The sequence below is a fragment of the Rhinopithecus roxellana genome, chromosome 5 (genome assembly GCF_007565055.1).
Source record: "Rhinopithecus roxellana isolate Shanxi Qingling chromosome 5, ASM756505v1, whole genome shotgun sequence".
In the NCBI taxonomy this organism is placed as follows: Eukaryota; Metazoa; Chordata; class Mammalia; order Primates; family Cercopithecidae; genus Rhinopithecus; species Rhinopithecus roxellana.
The window spans coordinates 73,377,626-73,398,173 of NC_044553.1; the positions used below are offsets into that span (position 1 = coordinate 73,377,626).

At 38.3% G+C, this 20,548-nt stretch overlaps 1 protein-coding gene and 1 pseudogene across 4 annotated transcripts in view; both read left to right on the forward strand.

Annotated features, from left to right (window-relative positions):
- AQR (aquarius intron-binding spliceosomal factor) overlaps positions 1 to 14,432 on the forward strand; it is a 128,278-nt gene extending 113,846 nt beyond the window's left edge. For 2 of the 4 annotated variants that reach the window (XM_030930700.1, XM_030930701.1), the window contains 3 exons: positions 2,911 to 3,085; positions 5,817 to 5,930; positions 9,195 to 9,878. In XM_030930700.1, the coding sequence (XP_030786560.1) occupies positions 2,911 to 3,085; positions 5,817 to 5,930; positions 9,195 to 9,530 (625 nt within the window). In that variant the 3' untranslated portion in view covers positions 9,531 to 9,878. Of the gene's footprint in view, positions 1 to 2,910; positions 3,086 to 5,816; positions 5,931 to 9,194 lie in introns of all 4 variants that reach the window. The other 2 variants (XM_030930699.1, XM_010367536.2) reach the window with 2 other exon arrangements.
- A 1,362-nt stretch (positions 14,433 to 15,794) lies between these two features.
- LOC104665646 lies at positions 15,795 to 18,286 on the forward strand (annotated as a pseudogene).
- The last annotated feature ends 2,262 nt before the right edge of the window (positions 18,287 to 20,548 follow it).

Sequence of the window (20,548 nt, forward strand, 5' to 3'; positions counted from 1 at the left end):
TTTCATCACTCTAGCAAGAAACCCTGTACCTAGCAATCACTTCCCTCCCGTCCCCAAACCCTTGGCAACCACTAATTTACTTTTTATCTTTGTAGATTTGCCTATTTTGGACACTTAATATAAATGGAATCATATAATATGTGGTCTTTTGTTACTGGCTTCTCTCGCTTAACATATGTTCAAGGTTCATTGTTGTAGAATGTATCAGTACTTCATTCCTTTTCATCGCTGAATAGTATTCCATTGTGTGGCTATGTCACATTTTATTTATCCATTCATCAATTGGACATTGGGTTGTTTCCACTTTGTGGCTATTAGAATGAGTAATGCTGCAATGAATATGCATGTACAGTTTTTATGTGAACACTTGTTTTTCTTTCACTTGGTTATAGACCTAAGAGTAGAATTTCTGGGTCATATGGTAACTCTGTATTTAGCATTTTAGGGAACTGTTAGACTCTTTTTCAAGTGCCTGCCTTATTTCTTTTGCTCACACCTTTTTTCAGCCAGGGTGGACTAATTGGGTGATTGGGTTGGAGCCAGCTTCAGTTCCAGAGGCCTGTTTTAGGACAATGTGGAGCTGTTTAGTAGCCAGAGTAGTGGTACAGTTCTGGTCCCTTTTCCAGCATTCATTGTTCTTGTACCGAACTGATTTGGACAGCCTAGCTACCAATAGAAATGCGCGTAACCTGTTCTGAGCCAAGTAATGAGGCTGCAGCTTTGCTCTGTTATTTCCTCATAGGGGTTCTATCAGAGTGTTGGCGTTGCTGTTTAACAGTGCTTTTCCTCTCCAGCCATCTTCTGGGGACTAAGAAAGAATGTTTCAGTCCACATTGCCCTGCTTTCAAGACATAACTCCAAAGAGCTCTGCCTTCTCATGTTACCATCCTTTGTTTTTTTGCCTGGTGGTTTGTTATGTTCATAGTATTTGGTCATTCATTTAGCAAACATTTTCATATCCATCCATTGTTTGTCAGTGTGCTAGATTCTTAATATTTAGTAATAGATCTAACATTCATGATCTCTGCTGTTGTGGAGTTTAGGGTCTAGTGACAGATTCATTAATACATCCTTGAAAGATCCCTACATTTGAATCTGCAGAAAATTTTTAGTTCAAATCTCCTCATGTACAATGGAGATCACACTTACAAAAGCTACTTTAATGCACTATAGCACTGAAGGCTGGGGAAAAGTTTTCTGAGAGAGACCATACAGTGTTCATTGCAATAGTGCTGTACCTGCGCTCTGTCTAGAGAGAGGGCCTTCTGGATGTGAGGGGGATTACAGTGGTCACCATGAAAACAACAGTTTGTCACCTGCTTCCACCACTAACCCTTTTTCCCCTGAACAACATTAAATTCCACCATAATTGTATTGTAACATTTGTGTGAGAATTTATGCTAAGTATTTCTAGCAGTGTACCTTCAGTTACCAGTGTTGGAACCACCCAACTGTAGTATGACCCCTTGGGGTTCTAAGGAAATATGGCAAAAATAATAATTTGGCTTACAGTAAACTAGAAAATAATATTTCCTTCATGAATCCAGTGTGTCACAAATGTAGAGATTCCTCAAAGTTCCTATAAAGGAATATGTCTTTCCTTCTACCTAAATGAGCATGTCTTAATTTTGTTTGTTGCTGGGGGAAGGCTACCTATCCCTGCTCTGTCCCCTCGCACACATACACATAACACAAGAATATAAGTGATAGTATATGCTGGTGTCACACTGTACCTCCTTAAGGATACTAGATTCTTTTAAGACCATAGACTAGACCATAAAACACCATAGAAAATGAGGTTGAATTAGAGATACTCCCCAAATATCTTGCATTACACAAAGAAAAGCTATTAGATAAATAGTCCAGTTCCTGGTTCTCTCTGTCTCTCTGAATGTTACAGAGAATAATCTCTGTAACATTAGATCTCTGTAACACTCTTTTACACTTTCTTTCAGAGATTGGAGGTGATTCTCCCAGGCTTTATTATTCTTCATGAAAGTCTTCTCTTTTGCATAGTACTCAAAAATTTAGCCATCTAAAAACATCTCAAGTAAAAAAACTGTCCTCTGCATTTGAAACCAAAATTATCTTTTCTCACTAAAACACATTTTATCTAATAGTGAGGTGAAATTACATTAGCCCTCTTTACATTTATTTGATTCAAACCTTTTTAAAAAAACTTAGGTTCTTTTAGAAAATAAAGAAAAATGACATCATCAGATAGCCAGCTACATGTATAGTTTGATCATTCAACTGAACCATTTTTATCACTGTTTTTATGAACACTGAGTACCTATTATAGGCCAGGCATTGAATCTAAATACTAGAATAAATACATGGATAAGATATATTATAGGCTGACTGTCCCTTATCTGAAGTTTCAGATTTTGAATTTTCACATTAGGGATGCTCAACTTGTATTGTTTTATAGCATCATACTATATTTCCATTTGTACTTATTGTTGTAAATAAGTATAAAACAGTGTGGTAAGAGTTATCTAGGAAGTAAAATTTTACCTTGATAGAGCCTGGGATTTTGGTAGGTGAAGTGGAAGAAGAGCTAGTTCAGATTGACTCAATGACAGTGATGCATCAAGTTGGTAATTGATGATTGAACTCTACTGTAATACTAATATATTACTTAGACTTTTTTAATAAATGCATTGGTTATTTTGTGATCCTGTCAAAAAGCCAACAAGAGGTTAGTAATAAAGTCTTAACTTTTACTTGGTTTATTAGTCATGTAACATTGATTAACTTCTATTAAGTTTTTAAGAAGCTTAACTTTTTATTGCCAGGGCTTAACAGGACTATCTAATGAAATATGTAATAAAAAAAATTAAAAAAAAAAAAGCTGCATAAATGTTAATAATCTTGAAGTGTGCTAATTATTTTGTTTATTTCCCAAAGGGATGTCCGTCGCTTGGTAGTGGCCATGTCTAGAGCCAGACTTGGACTTTATATCTTCGCCAGAGTATCCCTCTTTCAAAACTGTTTTGAACTGACTCCAGCTTTCAGTCAGCTCACAGCTCGACCCCTTCATTTGCATATAATTCCAACAGAACCTTTCCCAACCACTAGAAAGGTAGGACTTCTTTCTTCATTTTACAGGCAGCATTCCTCAGAGTGGGAAATTGGGATTTTCTTATAGGTGACCACATTAGCTTGGAACATTATTATAGATAATTTAGTCCCTGTTTTAGAGTGTGCTGCACTGAGGAACTGAGTTAGATTTTCTATATAAAAATAATACCGGCAGGGCGCAGTGTCTTATACCTATAATCCCAGCACTTTGGGAGGCCAAGGTAGGAGGATTGCTTGAGCCCGGGAGTTTGAGACCAGCCTGGGCAACATAGCAAGACCTCGTCTCTATATAAAAAATAAATAAATAAATAAAAATTAAAAATAATAATGTCAGCCCACATTTAGTCACAACCATGTATTAGGCAGGCAGTTCTTCACTACATTATCTCACTTTCATCTCAGTAAAAACAGCCTATTAGGTTATTAGATTATTTTATTAACCCCATTTTACAAATGGAGAAATTTAGGGTCAGAGAAGCTAAGTAGCTAGGCCATGCATCTAGCAGATAGAGGAGCCAAGATCTGAAAAGCCAGGAGGTCTTTTCGAATAACATCCCAGAGTTCATGTAATTTATCATTATACTATACTGTTCATCTTCAGCTTTGTGAGGAGAACTTAACTACTTACTTGCAAATAGAGCAATAAATAGTTGAGTTCTTAAGAAGCTTACATTCTGGGGAAATGAGGGAGGAGACAGCACATATATTTAATGAAAAGATAGAGAAATACTACTCCCTCCTATCCCCCCTTCTTTCTCCCCTTTTCCTAACACCTTCCCTCCTTAGGTAACCAGTCTCTTTAGTTTTTCATTTAATCCTTATATTCCTTTTGTATAAAGGAGAAGAGATATGTTTTTTTATATATTATTTTTCTTCTTACATGAAGGTTATTATACTATAGACTTTTGGTCTTTGCTTTTTTATTTAATGAATTGTCCTAGGGGGTCCATTGGGTTTTAAATAACATTATTTTAGATGTTCACGGTATACGTCTTCCCTCCACCCCTCTAAAAAAATCTTAAGTCTTGTGTGTTTAATAATAATAAGTACTTTTTAAAAAACTGCCTTTTTATTTACTTATTTTTGAAGAAATGCTGCGGTGGAGAAATAGGAAAATGGTGGAGAGAGATCATGGGGTGGTAGGGTCACATAAAGCTTCGAGTGTCAGACTCAAGTCTAGACACAATCCTATTATATCTGAGTTTCTCCATCTTTTGTGGGCTGTTAAACAGACAAATTACTGACAAGAGGTCTGGGACAGAGCCTAGGTGTCATCATGTGTAACAAGCTCCCCAGGTGCTTTCAGTGTAAGGGCTACACATCACACCTGAAGAAATCTGAAGTGCAGGTCAGACAGTATCACTGAACAGAAGGCTTGGAAACCCATGCTTTAGATAACACTCATGAGTTCAAGGCCCTGGGGAGGTTAGGGCTGAGAACATCTCTCCATCTTCTGCTCAAGATATAGTGAGGGGCGGAGAGTGCTGTGTCTCAAGGAAAGGCAGTTCTTGGCAAGACTCCAGAAAATAAGCTGACAAACAAAAACTCTTCCATGTTCCTAGTCATAATAACATGGCAGTATTTGTACATACGAGTTCTGACCATTGCAGAAAATAACCATTAATCAAAAGAATACCTGCTTAGATGGAATGCTGCCATCCTGCTTACTTCTGAGAAGTGTTGTTTAATTTACTAAATTATTTCTAACTTCATGTTCTTAAAGTGACAAATTATTTAAAGATTGAATCCTTTTTTGGGGTATGTTTTTTACCTTAATGGTTTCCTAAATTGTTCCTATCATAAGAAAGGATAAGACTTTATAAACATTTTATTAATAACTATAAATAAGAAAGTTGTTAATCTCTATTTTAGGGTGGTTTACAAAGAAGTGCAAGTTCTGTATTTTCTTCACTACTTTACCCACACTTACAGAGCAGTGTTTCTTAGATTGTTGTCAGAAGCTACAAAGAATCAGCTCATTCCACCCAGACCTTCTGAATCCGAATCTATAGGGGCTGGAGCCTAGGTGCCTGCAATTTAATAGTCTACCCCAGATGATTCAGATAGACACTAAAATTTTAGAAAGAGCATTTGAATATTTACCCTCTTGACTCATAGTCATGTGTTAAATAAAAGTAAATGTTAGCCTCTTATTTTTTAGAAAAATATAAATAGGACAAAGAGTGTTAATATTTTCTTTCTGAATTATCTTATGAACTGTCTTTGGAGCATGCACAGTCTTAGAAACTGCTGTTTCAGACCATGTTGACTTCTCTCTCTAGTCAAATAATTACTTATCTCTTACTAATTCTTTTATATTAGGTAGTAGACTAAAACCCATACTTCACTTACCAGCCCAAAATTATATTAAAAGCTGGCGACTCTTAGCTCTTCTAGTCTCTAACTTTTCTAAATTTCAGTGGAATCACTATTCTTCACGAAGTCTTTTTTTTTTTTTAATAATCTTTTTTTAATGGGAGTCATGTGGCCAGCAGGCAGAGCGTGCTGACCTGAGCCCCCTTTTTATTCTATTTAAGTCTTTTTTTTTTTTTTTTTAACATTCATGAAGTCTTCATTCTACTCTTCATACTTGCATTTTATGTCCTCTTACGGTTAGTTCTTCCATACCCTAATCGTGTTTATTCATAAGATTAAGAAATGGGTTTATGTTGAAGTGTTACCTTCTAGGGTTGTTTTACTAGATACTTAACATTCTTTTTTCCTTCTTCTAGAATGGAGAGAGACCATCTCATGAAGTACAAATAATAAAAAATATGCCCCAGATGGCAAACTTTGTATACAACATGTACATGCATTTGATACAGACTACACATCATTATCATCAGGTGAGTTTCTCAAAATTGACATTTTTCTTGCTGTAGAAATAATTTTCTTTTTTTCGGAATAAATCTTTAAAGTACCTAATTCCTTGTGGGAAATCAACTAAACTAAAGCAGGCTATTATTATTTATGTAACATTCATATTTTTAAAACATCTTTATATAGATAGAATTCCACATACAAGAAAGTCCAAAAACTTAAAGTGTACAATTTTATATGTTCTGGCATAGGTGTTTACCTGTGAAGCTGTCGGCACAGTCGAGATAAAGAGCATATCCATAATCCCAAGAGTTTTCACTTGTGCCCATTTGTAATCCCTCTTTGCCCTTCACCAGTCCCCTTTTTACCTTCCCAGGCAGCCAAGGATCTGCTTTCTGTCTTGATAGGTTTGCTTCCATTTTCTAGATTTTTATATAAATGGAATCATACAGTAAGTAGTCTTATTTTTTCTGGCTACTGTTGCTTATACAAGTCTCTGCACTTTATCTTGGGTAGACACCTAAGAGTGGAATGGCTGGATTATATGTTAAGGATGTGTTTAACTTTTTAAGAAACTGCCAACCTGTTTTTCAAAGTGGTTGACCCACTTTACACTCTCACCAGCAGTGTGAGAGTTCTGGTTGCTCCACATCCTCACCCTCACTTGATACGGCAGGCCTTTTTTAAATTTTGGCAGTTCTAATAGATATACAGTGGTTTCAGTCTGGTTTTAATTTTCATTTCCCTAAGGACTAGTGATGTTGAGCATCTTTTCATGTGGTCATTTGCCATCTGTATATCTTTGGGGATGTGTCTGCTCAGGTTTACTGCTCATTTTTTTATTGGATTGTATATTAAGTTTCAAGAGGTTTTTATTTGTTCTGGCTACAAGCCCTTTATCAGATATGTATTTTACAAATATTTTCACCCACTCTGGCTTGTTTATTTATGTTGTGTCTTTCAAAGAGCAAAAGTTTTAAATTTTGAAGTTCAGTGTATCAAATTGTTCTTTTATGATTCATGCTTTTTGTGTCCTAAAAATACATAGCCTAACTCAGAGTTACAAAGGTTTTTTCCAGAAATTGTGTAGTTTTAGGTTGGATGATTAGGTGTGATGCATTTTGAGTTAATTTTTTATATGATACAGGTAGGATTGAGTTTTATTCATTTGCCTGTGGATATCCAGTTGTTTCAGCACCATTTTCCTAATAGGCTGTTTTTTTCTTTGTTGACTTGCTTGTCATCTTAGTCAAAATATCAATTGACTATATATGTGAAAGTCTGGGCTTTCTATTCTGTTCCATTGTTCTGTATATCCCTTTGCCATGACTGTACTACCTTGATGATAGTAGCTTTACAGTCAATCTGGAAATTAGATAACGTAAATCCTTTAGCTTTGTTCTTCATTTTAGAAATTGTTTTAGCTATCCCAGTTCCTTTTTTTTTTTTTTTTGAGACGGAGTCTCACTCTGTCGCCCGGGCTGGAGTGCAGTGGTCGGATCTCAGCTCACTGCAAGCTCCGCCTCTCCGGTTTACGCCATTCTCCTGCCTCAGCCTCCCGAATAGCTGGGACTACAGGCGCCCGCCACCTCGCCCGGCTATTTTTTTTAGTAGAGACGGAGTTTCACCATGTTAGCCAGGATGGTCTCGATCTCCTGACCTCGTGATCCGCCCGTCTCGGCCTCCCAAAGTGCTGGGATTATAGGCTTGAGCGCCCGGCCTTCCTTTGCTTTTCTATATACATTTTAGAATCAGCAGGTCAGTTTCTACGCCCAAAGGCGTGCTGCAGTTTTTAAAAGGATATTTTGAAGAGTAGGATTGTTTAGGATCCATTTGGGGAGATTAACATCTTTATGTATTGAGTCTTCCTATCCATGAATAAGATCTCTCATTTATTTAGATCTTCTTTGAATTCTCATCAGGGTTTTGTAGTTTTCAATATACAAAACTTACACAGATTTTATTAACATTCTGCTAAGTATTTTTCTTTTTCTTTTTTTTTTTTTTTTTTTTTTTTTTTGCTGCTATCGTGCATGGTACTTTTAAAAAATCTTCAAGGCCGGGCACGGTGGCTCATGCCTGTAATCCCAGCAGTTTGGGAGGCTGAGGTGGGTGGATCACCTGTGGTCAGGAGTTCGAGACCAGCCTGGCTAACATGGTGAAACCCCATCTCTACTAAATATACAAAAATTAGCCAGGCATGGTAGTACATGTCTGTAATCCCAGCTACTTGGGAGGCTGAGGCAGGAGAATCGCTTGAACCCAGGAGACGGAGGTTGCAATGAGCTGAGATGGCACCACTGCACTCCAGCCTGGGCGACAGAGCCAGACTCTGTCTCAATAAATTAAATGAAATTAAATAAATAAATAAATAAATAATTTCAATTTCCAGCACTGTAAGCAGAGTCCCTGATGAGAAGTTACTAGACTGCCATGGGGCAAAGGGCAGGCTAAGCATATAGAATTGCTCCAGTTTTCTGGTTGAACAGGACAGAAACCTTGTTCCTTGCTGCTCCCTTCTCCCATGACTTTGTCTTAAGGCCAGGCTCCTCTCTACCTCTTACAGGGCTCTTTTTCTTTTTTCTTTTTTCTTTTCTTTTTTTCTCTTCTCTTTTCTCTTTTTCTTTTCTTTTCTGTGTTCTGTTCTGTTCTGTTCTGTTCTGTTCGAGACGGAATCTCACTTTGTCGCCCAGGCTGGCGTGCAGTGGCACAATCTCAGCTCACTGCAACCTCCATCTCTCAGGGTCAAGCGATCCTCCTGCCTTAGCTTCCCAACTAGCTGGGACCAAGATTAGCTGTTTTTGTATTTTTAGTAGAGACAGGGTTTCACCATGTTGGCTAGGCTGGTCTGGAACTCCTGACCTCAAGTGGTCCATCTGCCTCAGCCTCCCAAAGTGCTGGGAATGCCACCATGAGCCACCGCACCCAGCTCACAGGGCTCTTTGATTAAAGTTGACCCTTTCTTGAGTTAGTTTTATAATCAGTCGTAATCAGTCACTATTTTTTGCAGAAATGTTTACAGCAAAGTCTGTTGCTTAAAAATCTAATGGCTTTTCGTGGTTGTTTTCCTCTCTGAAGATTTTATATGTATTTTGATTATCAGTATATGACATCTGTGTAGGCATATTCCTTGGTGTTAGCAGGACCTAGACCATTGTCATCAGAGGTGTTACGTCTGTAATGTAAAATGATCAGCACTGTTTTGGAGAACTCTGGAATGATAATGTGAGAGCTTAGCTTTATAAGCTGTTTTTCATATTGGTATTGTCTTTTTTTTTTTTTTTAATTAGACTTTATTACAACTACCACCTGCTATGGTAGAAGAAGGTGAGGAAGTTCAAAATCAAGAAACAGAATTGGAAACAGAAGAAGAGGCTATGACTATTCAAGTTGACATCATACCCAGTCCAACAGACACCAGCTGCAGTCAAGAAACTCCAGCCTTTCAAACTGACACCACTCCTAGTCAGACCGAGACCACCGCCAGTGAGACAGGAGCCAATTCCAATCCAGAAGCCATCCCTGCTTTATCTGAAACCACCACTACTGTGGCAGGAGCTGTATCTGCACCGGCAGAGGCTTACACACCTCAGGATGCCACATCTGCCCCAGAAGGGACCAAGTAGCCAAACTGTAGTCCTAACGGAGGACATGTCATTCAAACAGTCTGAGTAAAGTTATTTTCTGTATTTTATATTTACTACTGCCATTTTACTGTCACTAATTAATGTTCAGTTCTTATATTAACTGATGTTGGTGTCTTGAATGTATTTTTTTAAATTATGTGTATGAACAATTCTAGTTTCATTTGTTCAGCCAGAAGAGTAAATAACCATTCCTCTCATGTTTTGATCACTGAGTGTATCTGTAATCATACCTACATTAAAATCATTTTCTGTAGAATATATAATATATACTGCACATTTTTAGTGAGCTTCTCTAAAGAAGAGGACAGAATACACCAGACTTAACCATGAATACGCTTAAGTGTCCAAATTGAGAAGGAACTTGTTTCTTCTGTTATACTATCAAATGCTTAAATTCTGTTTCCTTTTTTCTTACTGTTCTTTACATAAAGTAATATCTTTATGTAAAGATACTACTGGCAGTAAGATACAGGTTTCTCCGATCTATCAGAGTGGTCACATGCATTTCCTTCTCTCAAATCTTAGAATCACCTAAGATATCTGTTTATTCTTGAGGCACACCTCAGACTGAATGAGTCAGAATCTCAGGATTAGAGCCCAGGAATCTATATTTTAGGAGGTTCTCCACACCACTAATGTTTGGGTTGCTGGCAGAGTGGCATCAGCCAAGGCTGGTGAGGCTGAGCCAGGATTTGTCATCAGCTAAATAGGAAGACTCTGCCAAATCAATCTGGGCAAGAAGCAGGATCCTGAGTCTGGGCAATGAGAGTCAGAGAACTTAACTCCTGTGTGCAGGGTAGAATTTTCCTATGGCAGAAATTCTGAGTTTTCTGCCTTATTTTTCTTGGGATAATCAGCCACAAGGAGACCTTCAGGTAAAATGTGGTTCAAATATGGGAAAGCAGGGGTACTTAGGACCTTGCTACTCAAGTATGATTTGTGAACCAACAGCATCAACATCGTATTGAAGTTTGGTATTTATAGAAATGCAGAAGTTTGGGCTCTGCTCCAAACCTATTAAATCTAAATCTACATTGCAACAAAGTCCCCAGGTGATTCACAGGCACTTTGTAGTTTGAGAAGCGTGTACTAAGATTACTGTGTTGTCTTCACATGAATGAGGCTATAATGGTAGAATTACCAGTGAATGTGACTAATGTTTTCTGACAAAGGACCTCTGCTTATAAGGTCCCTGGGCATGGTGCCCAGAACTGGGGGAAAAAAAAAAAAAGAAATGTTTATGTGTATGTGTAGAGGGGAAAATTGCCCACTAGTTCTCTGTTTCCCAGTTTGATCATCTGTTAGAGTATCTAAAGGGGAGCATTTCCCCCAAAGTGTCTCCTCTAGTGCATCTACCTATGGGCCTGGCCATGTCCAAGGAATCTTTGAAGAAATAAGCAAGAACTGCACACTACCATTGAAATCCTTCTGGTCCTGACATTTTGAAGGAATGATTGCTTCATAAGGAAATTAAACCCAGAAAGTCAAGTCAGTTATATTTTTGAGTAACTAGTGTTTGCTCAACTCTACCGGGCTGTGTTGAATATGGTCCAGACTCTCATTTTATGATGTGTCCTACTGCATCAGGACACTTGTGTCAGTGTCAGGTGAGGAGGGGAGATGAGAGTGGCGAGGCGATGAGAGGAGTGAAATACGAAGGGCGCAATGCTAGGAAACCCAGGTCTATTTGTTATCAGAGTAAGGCTCAAGCCAGATAGCCTGTTATGTAATTTCTCATTTTGAAAGCAGGTGCTGTGGGCATCTGTATGCACTCATAGAATTATTTTCATTTGTAAATATATGGTATCAGGCCAAGCAAGGGAAAGAAGCTTTACTGTATTACCATCTTTCCTGGAAAAGAGAGATTTTTCTCTCTCCCTTAGGGGATATGAGGTATGATACCTGCAACCAAAATAAGTGGACTGTTAAGCTGCTCTATCAACTATTTTCCAAGCAATGTACATCACTCTTGCCTAGATGAGTGACCATACTTTTTTCTTTGCTCCTTGGTTTTTCTGTCACTAAAAAGCAAATTTAGGTGGAAGATGGATGGGTAAATCCTTTGTCCTTGTCAAAAGAATTTAAAAAGGGGTAAAGGCAGTGGGATTTGAATTCTTTTTAACTGTTTATTCATTGGAAAGGCAAGTGAGTGGCAGTTGACTATAGAATCTTGGGAATTTTTGAAGGAATTTAAGAGCTCTACTTATTTTAAGTAATGAGGAAACAATCAGAGAGACTTAACCAGGGTGGCAACTGTGGAAGAGTGGGGTAGAATCCAAGTCTACAGTTCTACAGCAGTGCTTTATTTTTTCAATCAAGCATACATGAGGGATTGCTTAATAAATTCAAGAGTTTTCTATATAATTTGAGATTACTACAGACACAGGTACTCTAGCCATGTGACTGTTTCAGATTAGTGTTCCCATTGCTCTCCATCCTGTTTTTCATGTCTAAATATGTCATGATTTTAGAATCTCTTTTTAAAGAAAACCAGAGAGGCATGCCAAAAAACAATGAGCATGAAATGAAGCAATTCAAGTATTTAGAATTTCTTTTTTCTTTTTTTTTCTCAAAATGCTGAGTTAAGAAAGTTCATTGCCAACAGTTGAGAATAAATAGCTCTATTGATTTAGGCAAATGAATGAGAAGATCTAAACATTATCAAGACTCCTGAAGTTGGTGTAATAAAAGTTGAGATGTTTTGCTAGATGCTGAGAGAAAAGGCATAAATGGGCCATTTGTGCTTCTGTAAACAAATGAAATTTTGTAATGATCAGGAGACAGCATGATACTGTAAAGCACAATTTGGACTCATCCAGACCTGGCTCAGATTTTTAGCTAATTTGCTTATCAGCATTTGGTTTGACCTTAGGCAAATTTTATAACCTCTCTAAGCCCGTTTTCTTTATCTGTAAATAACAGGGAAAAGATCTGTTTGGATTTGGGGCAGGAGAGTTGTTTGTTTTATAGGCTAATGTTTATAAAAATAATCTGTCACTTAGGTGCTTAGTAAATACCAGTTTCTCTCTCTGTTTTTCTTCAAAACTTTGTTGACAATGTAGGATATTGCCAACTAATCCTTTGACTTGAGTGCTTAGCCATGCCCCAATCCAAGGAGCATGAAGGATGATCAAGAAGGGGACACCTAGTGGCAGTTGACCTTTGAGGATCTGTCTAGGATCGAGTCTACTGATTTGGGACCTCTGAATCAGTACATTATAACATCGAGGTGATCTCTGCCAAAATTAAAATTCTGGCAGAACAGTATAAGCAGAGGAAGACACTAGGTCTTTCTGAAATATGGAGCTGATAACTTCCTTCAGTTCTGAATTCTGTACTGTCACACCCCCAAATCATCTTTATTGTTGCATGTACTTAGCTTTGTGCCTTGAATTGCTATTTCCTTTTTATCTTGCACTCAGATGATATTTTTAGAGATGTTTCTTCAATCAAAACAAGATAAAGGTTTTAAAAAAAAAACAAAGTGACCCTTTTGCATAAGCCAGAAGAGCAGTGCCTTGCTTCCTGTGAAAAATGCTTGGCAGTTAGCCTGTGTAATTATTTAGCAATCATGTTAATAGATGTTTAAGAATAATGGAACTGGAGCTGTACTGAGCCAAGGGTGGAAAGGAAGACATGTGAGACTACTTTTTCTTCATCCACCGATACTCTTCAGTTACAAGGATTTAATTTAAAAGAGTTTTAATTAAATGGAATCCAGAAGCTTTGGACGCTCCTGTTTTTCTTAGAGACAAAACTGGAACTTGACTCAGAATGCAGCATGGTACTCCTGACTGACAGTGTGCCAGCTTTATTCACTTATCTCTCTACCTTTTGGCTTACATTTATTTCAGGGCTGGCTGACCTTTTGAGCTTATGTACAAAGATGGCTGATACCATTATTTTTCAACATACATGACAGAAAATACTACTCTTGAAAAATACTCTGAGAAATATGTTCTATGGCCAGATAGGTTTGGGAAACAACGTTCCTCCTTTGCAGAATCACAATGCACTGTTAGCTAATTAAAGGCTCTCAGATGTCCCACTGGAAATAATCATGTTTAGCTTTGTTTAACCTAGCATTTCTCAAACTTAATAGAGCATAAAACCTTTTTTTTTTTTTTTTTTTTAATAAGATACTTTGGTTAGCTGTTGCCTTAGAACACAATTTGGGAACCAGTATTGCCGGGCGCGGTGGCTCCCGCCCGTAATCCTAGCACTTTGGGAGGCCGAGCCGGGCGGATCACCTGAGGTCAGGAGATCGAGACCATCCTGGCCAACATGGTAAAACCCCGTGCCTACTAAAAATACAGAAATTAGCTGGGCATGCTGTCAGGAGCCTGGAGTCCCAGCTATTCTGGAGGATGAGGCAGGAGAATCACTTGAACCCAGGAGGCGGAGGTTGCAGTGAGCCGAGATGGCGCCACTGCACTCCAACCTGGGCGACGAACAAAAACTCCGTCAAAAAAAAAAAATAAAAAGATACCTTAGATAGCTATTTCCTTAGAACACAGTTTGGGAACCAGTATCTTTACATTGGCTAAAACTGTGAATCTCCCTTTAAAAATAAAGCCCCAAAATACATTTTTTTTTCCTACAGGTAATCAGAGAGTGAAGTAACACAGCCGAAGAGGAAACCAGAAGTGAAGTGATTTGTACAAAATGTTGTAATTTATTGAGTGTCATGTGGTATTAATAGCAACATCCTAAAAAAGCAAATGAATAAAAGTTTGGTCAATGTACCATGACATTCCTTCATGTGAGCCTCCTAAGAAAAGGTCACTGAGCATTCTCTATTTACATTTTAATTTTAGACTCCAGAATTTCACACTAAGTTTTTCTTCTCATTTCTTACGCAGTAAGAGTTCATATTTCCAATGTGTCTTGCTTTCTGTTCTTTAATTTTTGTTTTCTTAAAAAGTTTAAATTCCAAAAAGAGAAAAGGATTACTTAGCATAACCAACAGAGGTGGTCTGGAAATAATAAAAGAAAATTAAGGCAAATATAAAACATGAAGACAGTTTCCTCTTATAAGAATGTTTCACACACAAGGACCACAGAAGTTGCCTTGCATTAGGTAGATTGAATTCTTTCTTGATCTCCAGAAATGACTGCCCCACAATCCTCTTCCCCTCCACCTTTGATTTAACGTTGTACACTCTCTCTATTATATTTACCTCTGTGTTGCAATCTACATTCAAGAACCTCAAAGGTAGCCGCTTCTCTTTGAAAGATGCCTGGTTTAATATAAAAAGCTCTTTTGGCCGGGCGCGGTGGCTCAAGCCTGTAATCCCAGCACTTTGGGAGGCCGAGACGGGCGGATCACGAGGTCAGGAGATCGAGACTATCCTGGCTAACATGGTGAAACCCCGTCTCTACTAAAAAATACAAAAAACTAGCCGGGCGAGGTGGCTGGCGCCTGTAGTCCCAGCTACTCGGGAGACTGAGGCAGGAGAATGGCGTGAACCCGGGAGGCGGAGCTTGCAGTGAGCTGAGATCCGGCCACTGCACTCCAGCCGGGGTGACAGAGCGAGACTCCGTCTCAAAAAAAAAAAAAAAAAGCTCTTTTAAGAAGCTGAATTTATTGACATTTTTCGAAAAACAATTCTGGATGGGAAGTGATCCTTTTCTACTTTAGTTCACTGATTGATTTGGGCCATTTTTGATTGGTTGGTTGGTTGGTTAGTTTTTTCCAACTGGTTTCTAGTTCGGTTGTCCACAAAGTGAACTAAAAGTGCTTACTATGTTACTATATTTTCATTGCTGCCTTGCTTCCAGTGCTGGTTTCTTCTCATCTCAGGCTGCCGTGAGAACAGTGTGGAATAGGAGTAGGCCTCGTTAATTTGCATGCCATTTCGTTGGTTGACTACTTTTCACAGAAGTGAATTGAGTTCAATATAAAACTTTGAAGATGTTTATGAAACTAGTATTTGTATATTAATAGACTACTGAATGCCAACTCCGCCAGGCAGCAATGCCAGAAGCAACTCTGGTACTTTATAGATGAGAACACCAAGGCATTGGGTGATTTGCCTGGGACACCACAGTTAATTGAACGGAGACTAGAACCATCATACAACTTTTAGGCAAATTCCTTACCATGCTGCTCTTTACACTTCTTTGCTTGAGACACATTAAAGAACAGAACAACACCAACTGTGCATGAGTAAGACAAGCCTACTAAATAATTTCTCTTATGGTCAATATACCAAAGAGACTAGGTTGCCAAAATCAGGATAGGAAATAAAAGGTCTCTAAAAAGAATGTCCCAATGTTTGAGATTTTTATTCTTACAGAAGAAAGACAAATTAGCATTTGTTTTGGTTTGAAAAAGGAACGCGAAACACGTAATAGGAAGGGACTCCAGTAATACCGTATGCCTCAAAATGCTAATTATCCTAAAGTCACTTTATATTTAAGCGGAAGCAGAGCGTGTTAAGTAATAATAGTTTTGAAAGTGTGATTTCTGAGTGTGTTACCCTCGACTCTTAGCTTCTCAAGAAAAGTAACCGGGACCTGGTGTCTGCTCCTGTTGCCTTTGCCTCTTATTCCCTAGTCACTATGTGTGAGCACATCTCCATCCACGTTGGCCAGGCTCATGGCCAGACTGATAATCCCTGCTCAGAGCTCTGCTGCCTGAAACATGGCATCCAGCCTGATGGCCAGATGCCAAGTGACAAGACCACTGGGGGAGATGACTCCTTTGACATCAGTGAGACAGGTGCTGGCAAGCATATGCCCAGGGCAGTGTTTATAGACCTGGAGGCCACATTCATTGACAAAGTTCACATTGCCATCTACCACCAGCTCTTCCACCCTGAGCAGCTCATCACAGGCAAGGAAGATGCTGCCAATAACTATGCCCAAGGGCACTATACTCTTGGCAAGGAGATCATTGGCTTCATGTTGGATCAAATTCTCAAGCTGGCCAACCAGTGCACAAGTCTTCAGGGCTTCTTGGTTTTCCATAGCTTTGGATGGGGAACTGGTTCTGGGTTCACCTCCCTGCTGATAGAATGTCTCTCTGTTCATTATAGCAAGAAGTCCAAGTTGGAGTTCATTTACTCAGTGTCCCAGGTTTCCACAGCTGTAGTTGAGCCCCATAACTCCATCCTCACCACCCACACTACCCTGGAGCACTCTGAGTGTGCCTTTCTGGTAGTCATCTGTCATAGAAACCTCAATATTGAGTGCTCAACCTACACTAACTGCCTTATTCTTTAGATTATGCCCTCTATCACTGCTTCCCTCAGAGTTGATGGCTCCCTGAATGCTGATCTGACAGAATTCCAGACCAACTTGGTGCCTATCCCCACATCCACTTTTTTCTGGCCACATATGCCCCTGTTATCTCTGCTGAGAAAGCCTATCATGAACAGCTTTCTGTAGCAGAGATCATCAATGCTTGATTTGAGCCAGCTAACCAGATGATGAAATATGACCCTCGCCATGAAAAATGATGGCTTGCTGCCTGTTGCACTGTGGTGACACCATAAAGATGTCAATGCTGCTGTTACCACCATCAAGACCAAGCACAATATCCAGTTTGTGGATTGGTGTCCCACTGGTTTCAAGGTTGGCATTCATTACCAGCTTCCCATGGTGGTACCTGGTGAAGACCTGGCCAAGGTACAGAGAGCTGTGTGCATGCTGGGCAATAATACCACAGCCGTTGCTGAGGCCTGGGCTCACCTGGACCACAAGTTTTGACGTGGTGTATGCCAACCATGCCTTTGTTCACTGGTACATTCATGAGGGGAGTAGAAGAAGGGTTTTCTGAGGCCCACGAGGACATGGCTGCCCTTGAGAAGGTTTATGAGGAGGTTGGTATAGATTCTGTTAAAGGAGATGGCAAGAAAGAAGGAGAGAAATATTAATTATCCATTCCTTCCAGCCCCGCAATATGTCTTATTCCCATAATTTAAGCTTCAACATTAATTGACAGGCATCAAAGCTTTCTGGTTAGATTGTTTTCACTCAGTGGAGATCAATGTTCCATACGTACCTGTAAGACTTTTCCATCATGTCTCAAAGTAAAGGCTTTAAGATTAAAAGAGAGAGAGAGAGAGGGATTTCAAATAAAGGGAAAAACAAGATTTACCAAGACTTACATTTTTAATCATTATACATCAGCTGGGTCAGCCTTCTGATTACACTTCCTAACACAAACCCAGCATTAATGCATTTGGGAGCTGAAAATAACATCCATATGAGTTAAAGTTCCCAGGAGTAAAAGTCTATGTGTGAAATAAATCAAGATCATGTTATGTAATTACAGAAATAAATTGTGGTAAGTTTTTTCAGGGCTATCATTGTAAATCTTGATCTAGTTGAACTCTTATTAAAGGAATGGGTTCATTTGAGCAAATGGAGAATATGTCTGCAGAAATACGGTCCTACCTTGGGGAAAAAGTCATGAATGTCAACTGCGATAGCTCAGGAATTAAATTGATCAGGCAGATCTCTTAACTTGCCAATGTACTATTAATAGTGGGCATGAGAAGTGAAATTGTTGGTTCTTGTCTAGAGTTAACAATGACTGGAATCAACTTCTCTTGCCCTGGCTAGTCTGAAAAATAGAATGCAAGTCAAAAGAATGCAAAGATCTCTGACATCAGACTCAGTGCTGTGATAACAGATTAAAGGTATCAGCTATGAGGAGTTCCTTAATTAGCAGGACCTGGCATGAAGCAGGACATGCTATATATCAGTAGGCATTTTGGGACCCTGAAGGATACATTTGATATGTTTTGTGATGCATATACATTTATTTTTTGAAAACAATGACAATAGGAGAGTGTCTTTTTTCTAGTCTAGCCAAAGGTTTGTCAATTTTATTTATCTTCCCCAAAAAACCAACTTTTCATTTTGTTGTTCTGTATTGTTTTCTAGTCTCAATTTCATTTATTTCTGCTCTAACCTTTAGTATTTCTTCTACCAGTTTTGGGTTTGGCTTGTTCTTGCTTTTCTAGTTCCTTGAGGTTCATAATTGGGTTGTTTATTTGAAGTCTTTCCACCTTTTTGATACAGGTGTTTATTGCTATAAACTTCCCTCTTAGTACTACTTCTGCTGTATCCCATAGATTTTGGTATGTTGTATTTCAATTTCCATTTGTTTCAAGACATTTTAAATTTCCTTCTTAAAGTCTTTATTGACCCATGCGTCATTCAGGGGCATGTTGTTTAGTTTCCATGAATTTGTGAAGTTTCTGAAGTTCCTCTTGTTATTGATGTCTAGTTTTATTCCATTGTGGTCAGAAAAGATACTTGATATGATTTCTACTTTTTAAAATTTGTTCAAAATTGTTTTGTGCCATAAGATTTAGTCTATTCTAAATAATGTTCCATGAAAAGAAGGTACATCCTGCAGCAGTTGGGTGAAATGTTCTGTAAATGTCAGTTAGACCTATTAGGTCTAGGATATAGTTTAACTCTGGTGTTTCTTTATTGATTTTCTGTCTAGGTAATCTGTCCACCACTGAGAGTGGAGTGTTAAAGTCCCCATATTATTATTGTATTGGAGTCTATTTCTCCCTTCAAATCTATTAATTTTTGCTTTATATGCTTGGGAGCTTTGGTGTTTGATGCATAGATATTTATAATTGTTATATCCTCTTGCTGAATTGACCCCTTAATCGTTAGTGACCTTCTTTGTCTCCTTTTACAGTCTTTGATTTGTAGTCTATTTTGTCTGATATAAGTATAGCTACTCCCTTTTTTGTTGTTGTTTCTAGTTGCATGAAATATCTTTTTCCACTCTTTTACTTTCAATCTATATGTGTCTTTGTAGGTGAAATGGTTTTCTTGTAAAAAGCATATAGTTGGGGCTTCTTTGTCCATTCAGCCACTCTTTGACTTTTAATTGAAGAATTTTGTCCATTAACATTCATTATCATTATTGATATATAAGGACTTATTGCTGTTGCCTGTTTTCTGATTGTTTTGTAACTCCTGGCCTGTATGCTTTCCATGGAGAAGTTTGTTGCCAGATGAACTGGAGCTCCTTGATATGTTACTTGCTTTCTTTGTCTTGCTTCTTTTGTGATTCTCTCTTTGTCCTTGACCTTTGAGAGTGTGATTATTGTATGCCTGGGAGTACTCTTATTTGGGTCAAATATGTTTGATGTTCTCTGACCTTCCTGTACTTGGATATGTATATCTTTTTCTAGTTTTGACAAGTTTTGTTATTTCTTTGAATAAGCTTTCTACCCTTTGCTCTTGGCTTAACTCCCTCTTGAACATCAAAATTCTTAGATGTGAACTTTTGAGGTAATTTTCCTTATTTTGTAGGTGATCTTTATTACTTTTCATTCATTTTTCTTTTGTCTCCTCTGTGTGTTTTCAAATAGCCTGCCTTCAATCTCTGATTCTTTCCTCCACTTAATCCATTCTACTGTTGAGCGCTTATAACAAATTGTTCAGCTTAGCAAATGAATTTCTCAGTTTGAAAAATTTCTATTCAATTTTTTTGGTGTTATTTCAATCTCTTTATTAAGTATTTCTGATAAATTTTTGAATTGCTTTTCTACGTTAGCTTAGAAATCACTGAGTTTCCTTAAACCACTATTTTGAGTTATTGGTGAAAAAGTTCATATATTGCCTTCTTGCCTTGCTTTTCTTTTTTTCTTTTACTTTAAGATCTGGGATCAAGTTCTGAACGTGCAGGTTTGTTACATAGGTATACATGTGCCATGGTGGTTTTCTGCACCTGTCATCTAGGTTTTAAGCTCTGCATGCATTAGGTATCTGTCCTAATGTCTTCTTGCTAGGGTCAGTCACTGATTCCTTGCTTTGTTTGTTTGGGGAGATCATGGTTCCCTGTTTGCTGCTGTTTCTCGTAGACGTATATCTATGTCTTTGCATTGAAAGATTAGTTTTCTATTCCAGCCTTCTCTGCCGAACTTGTTTTGGTTTTTATTGCATATATTTGGTTAGAGGTTCTTTACCGCCAGGTCACTGCCTCCTTTTCAGCTCTAGGTGGTGCCTTAAGCCCA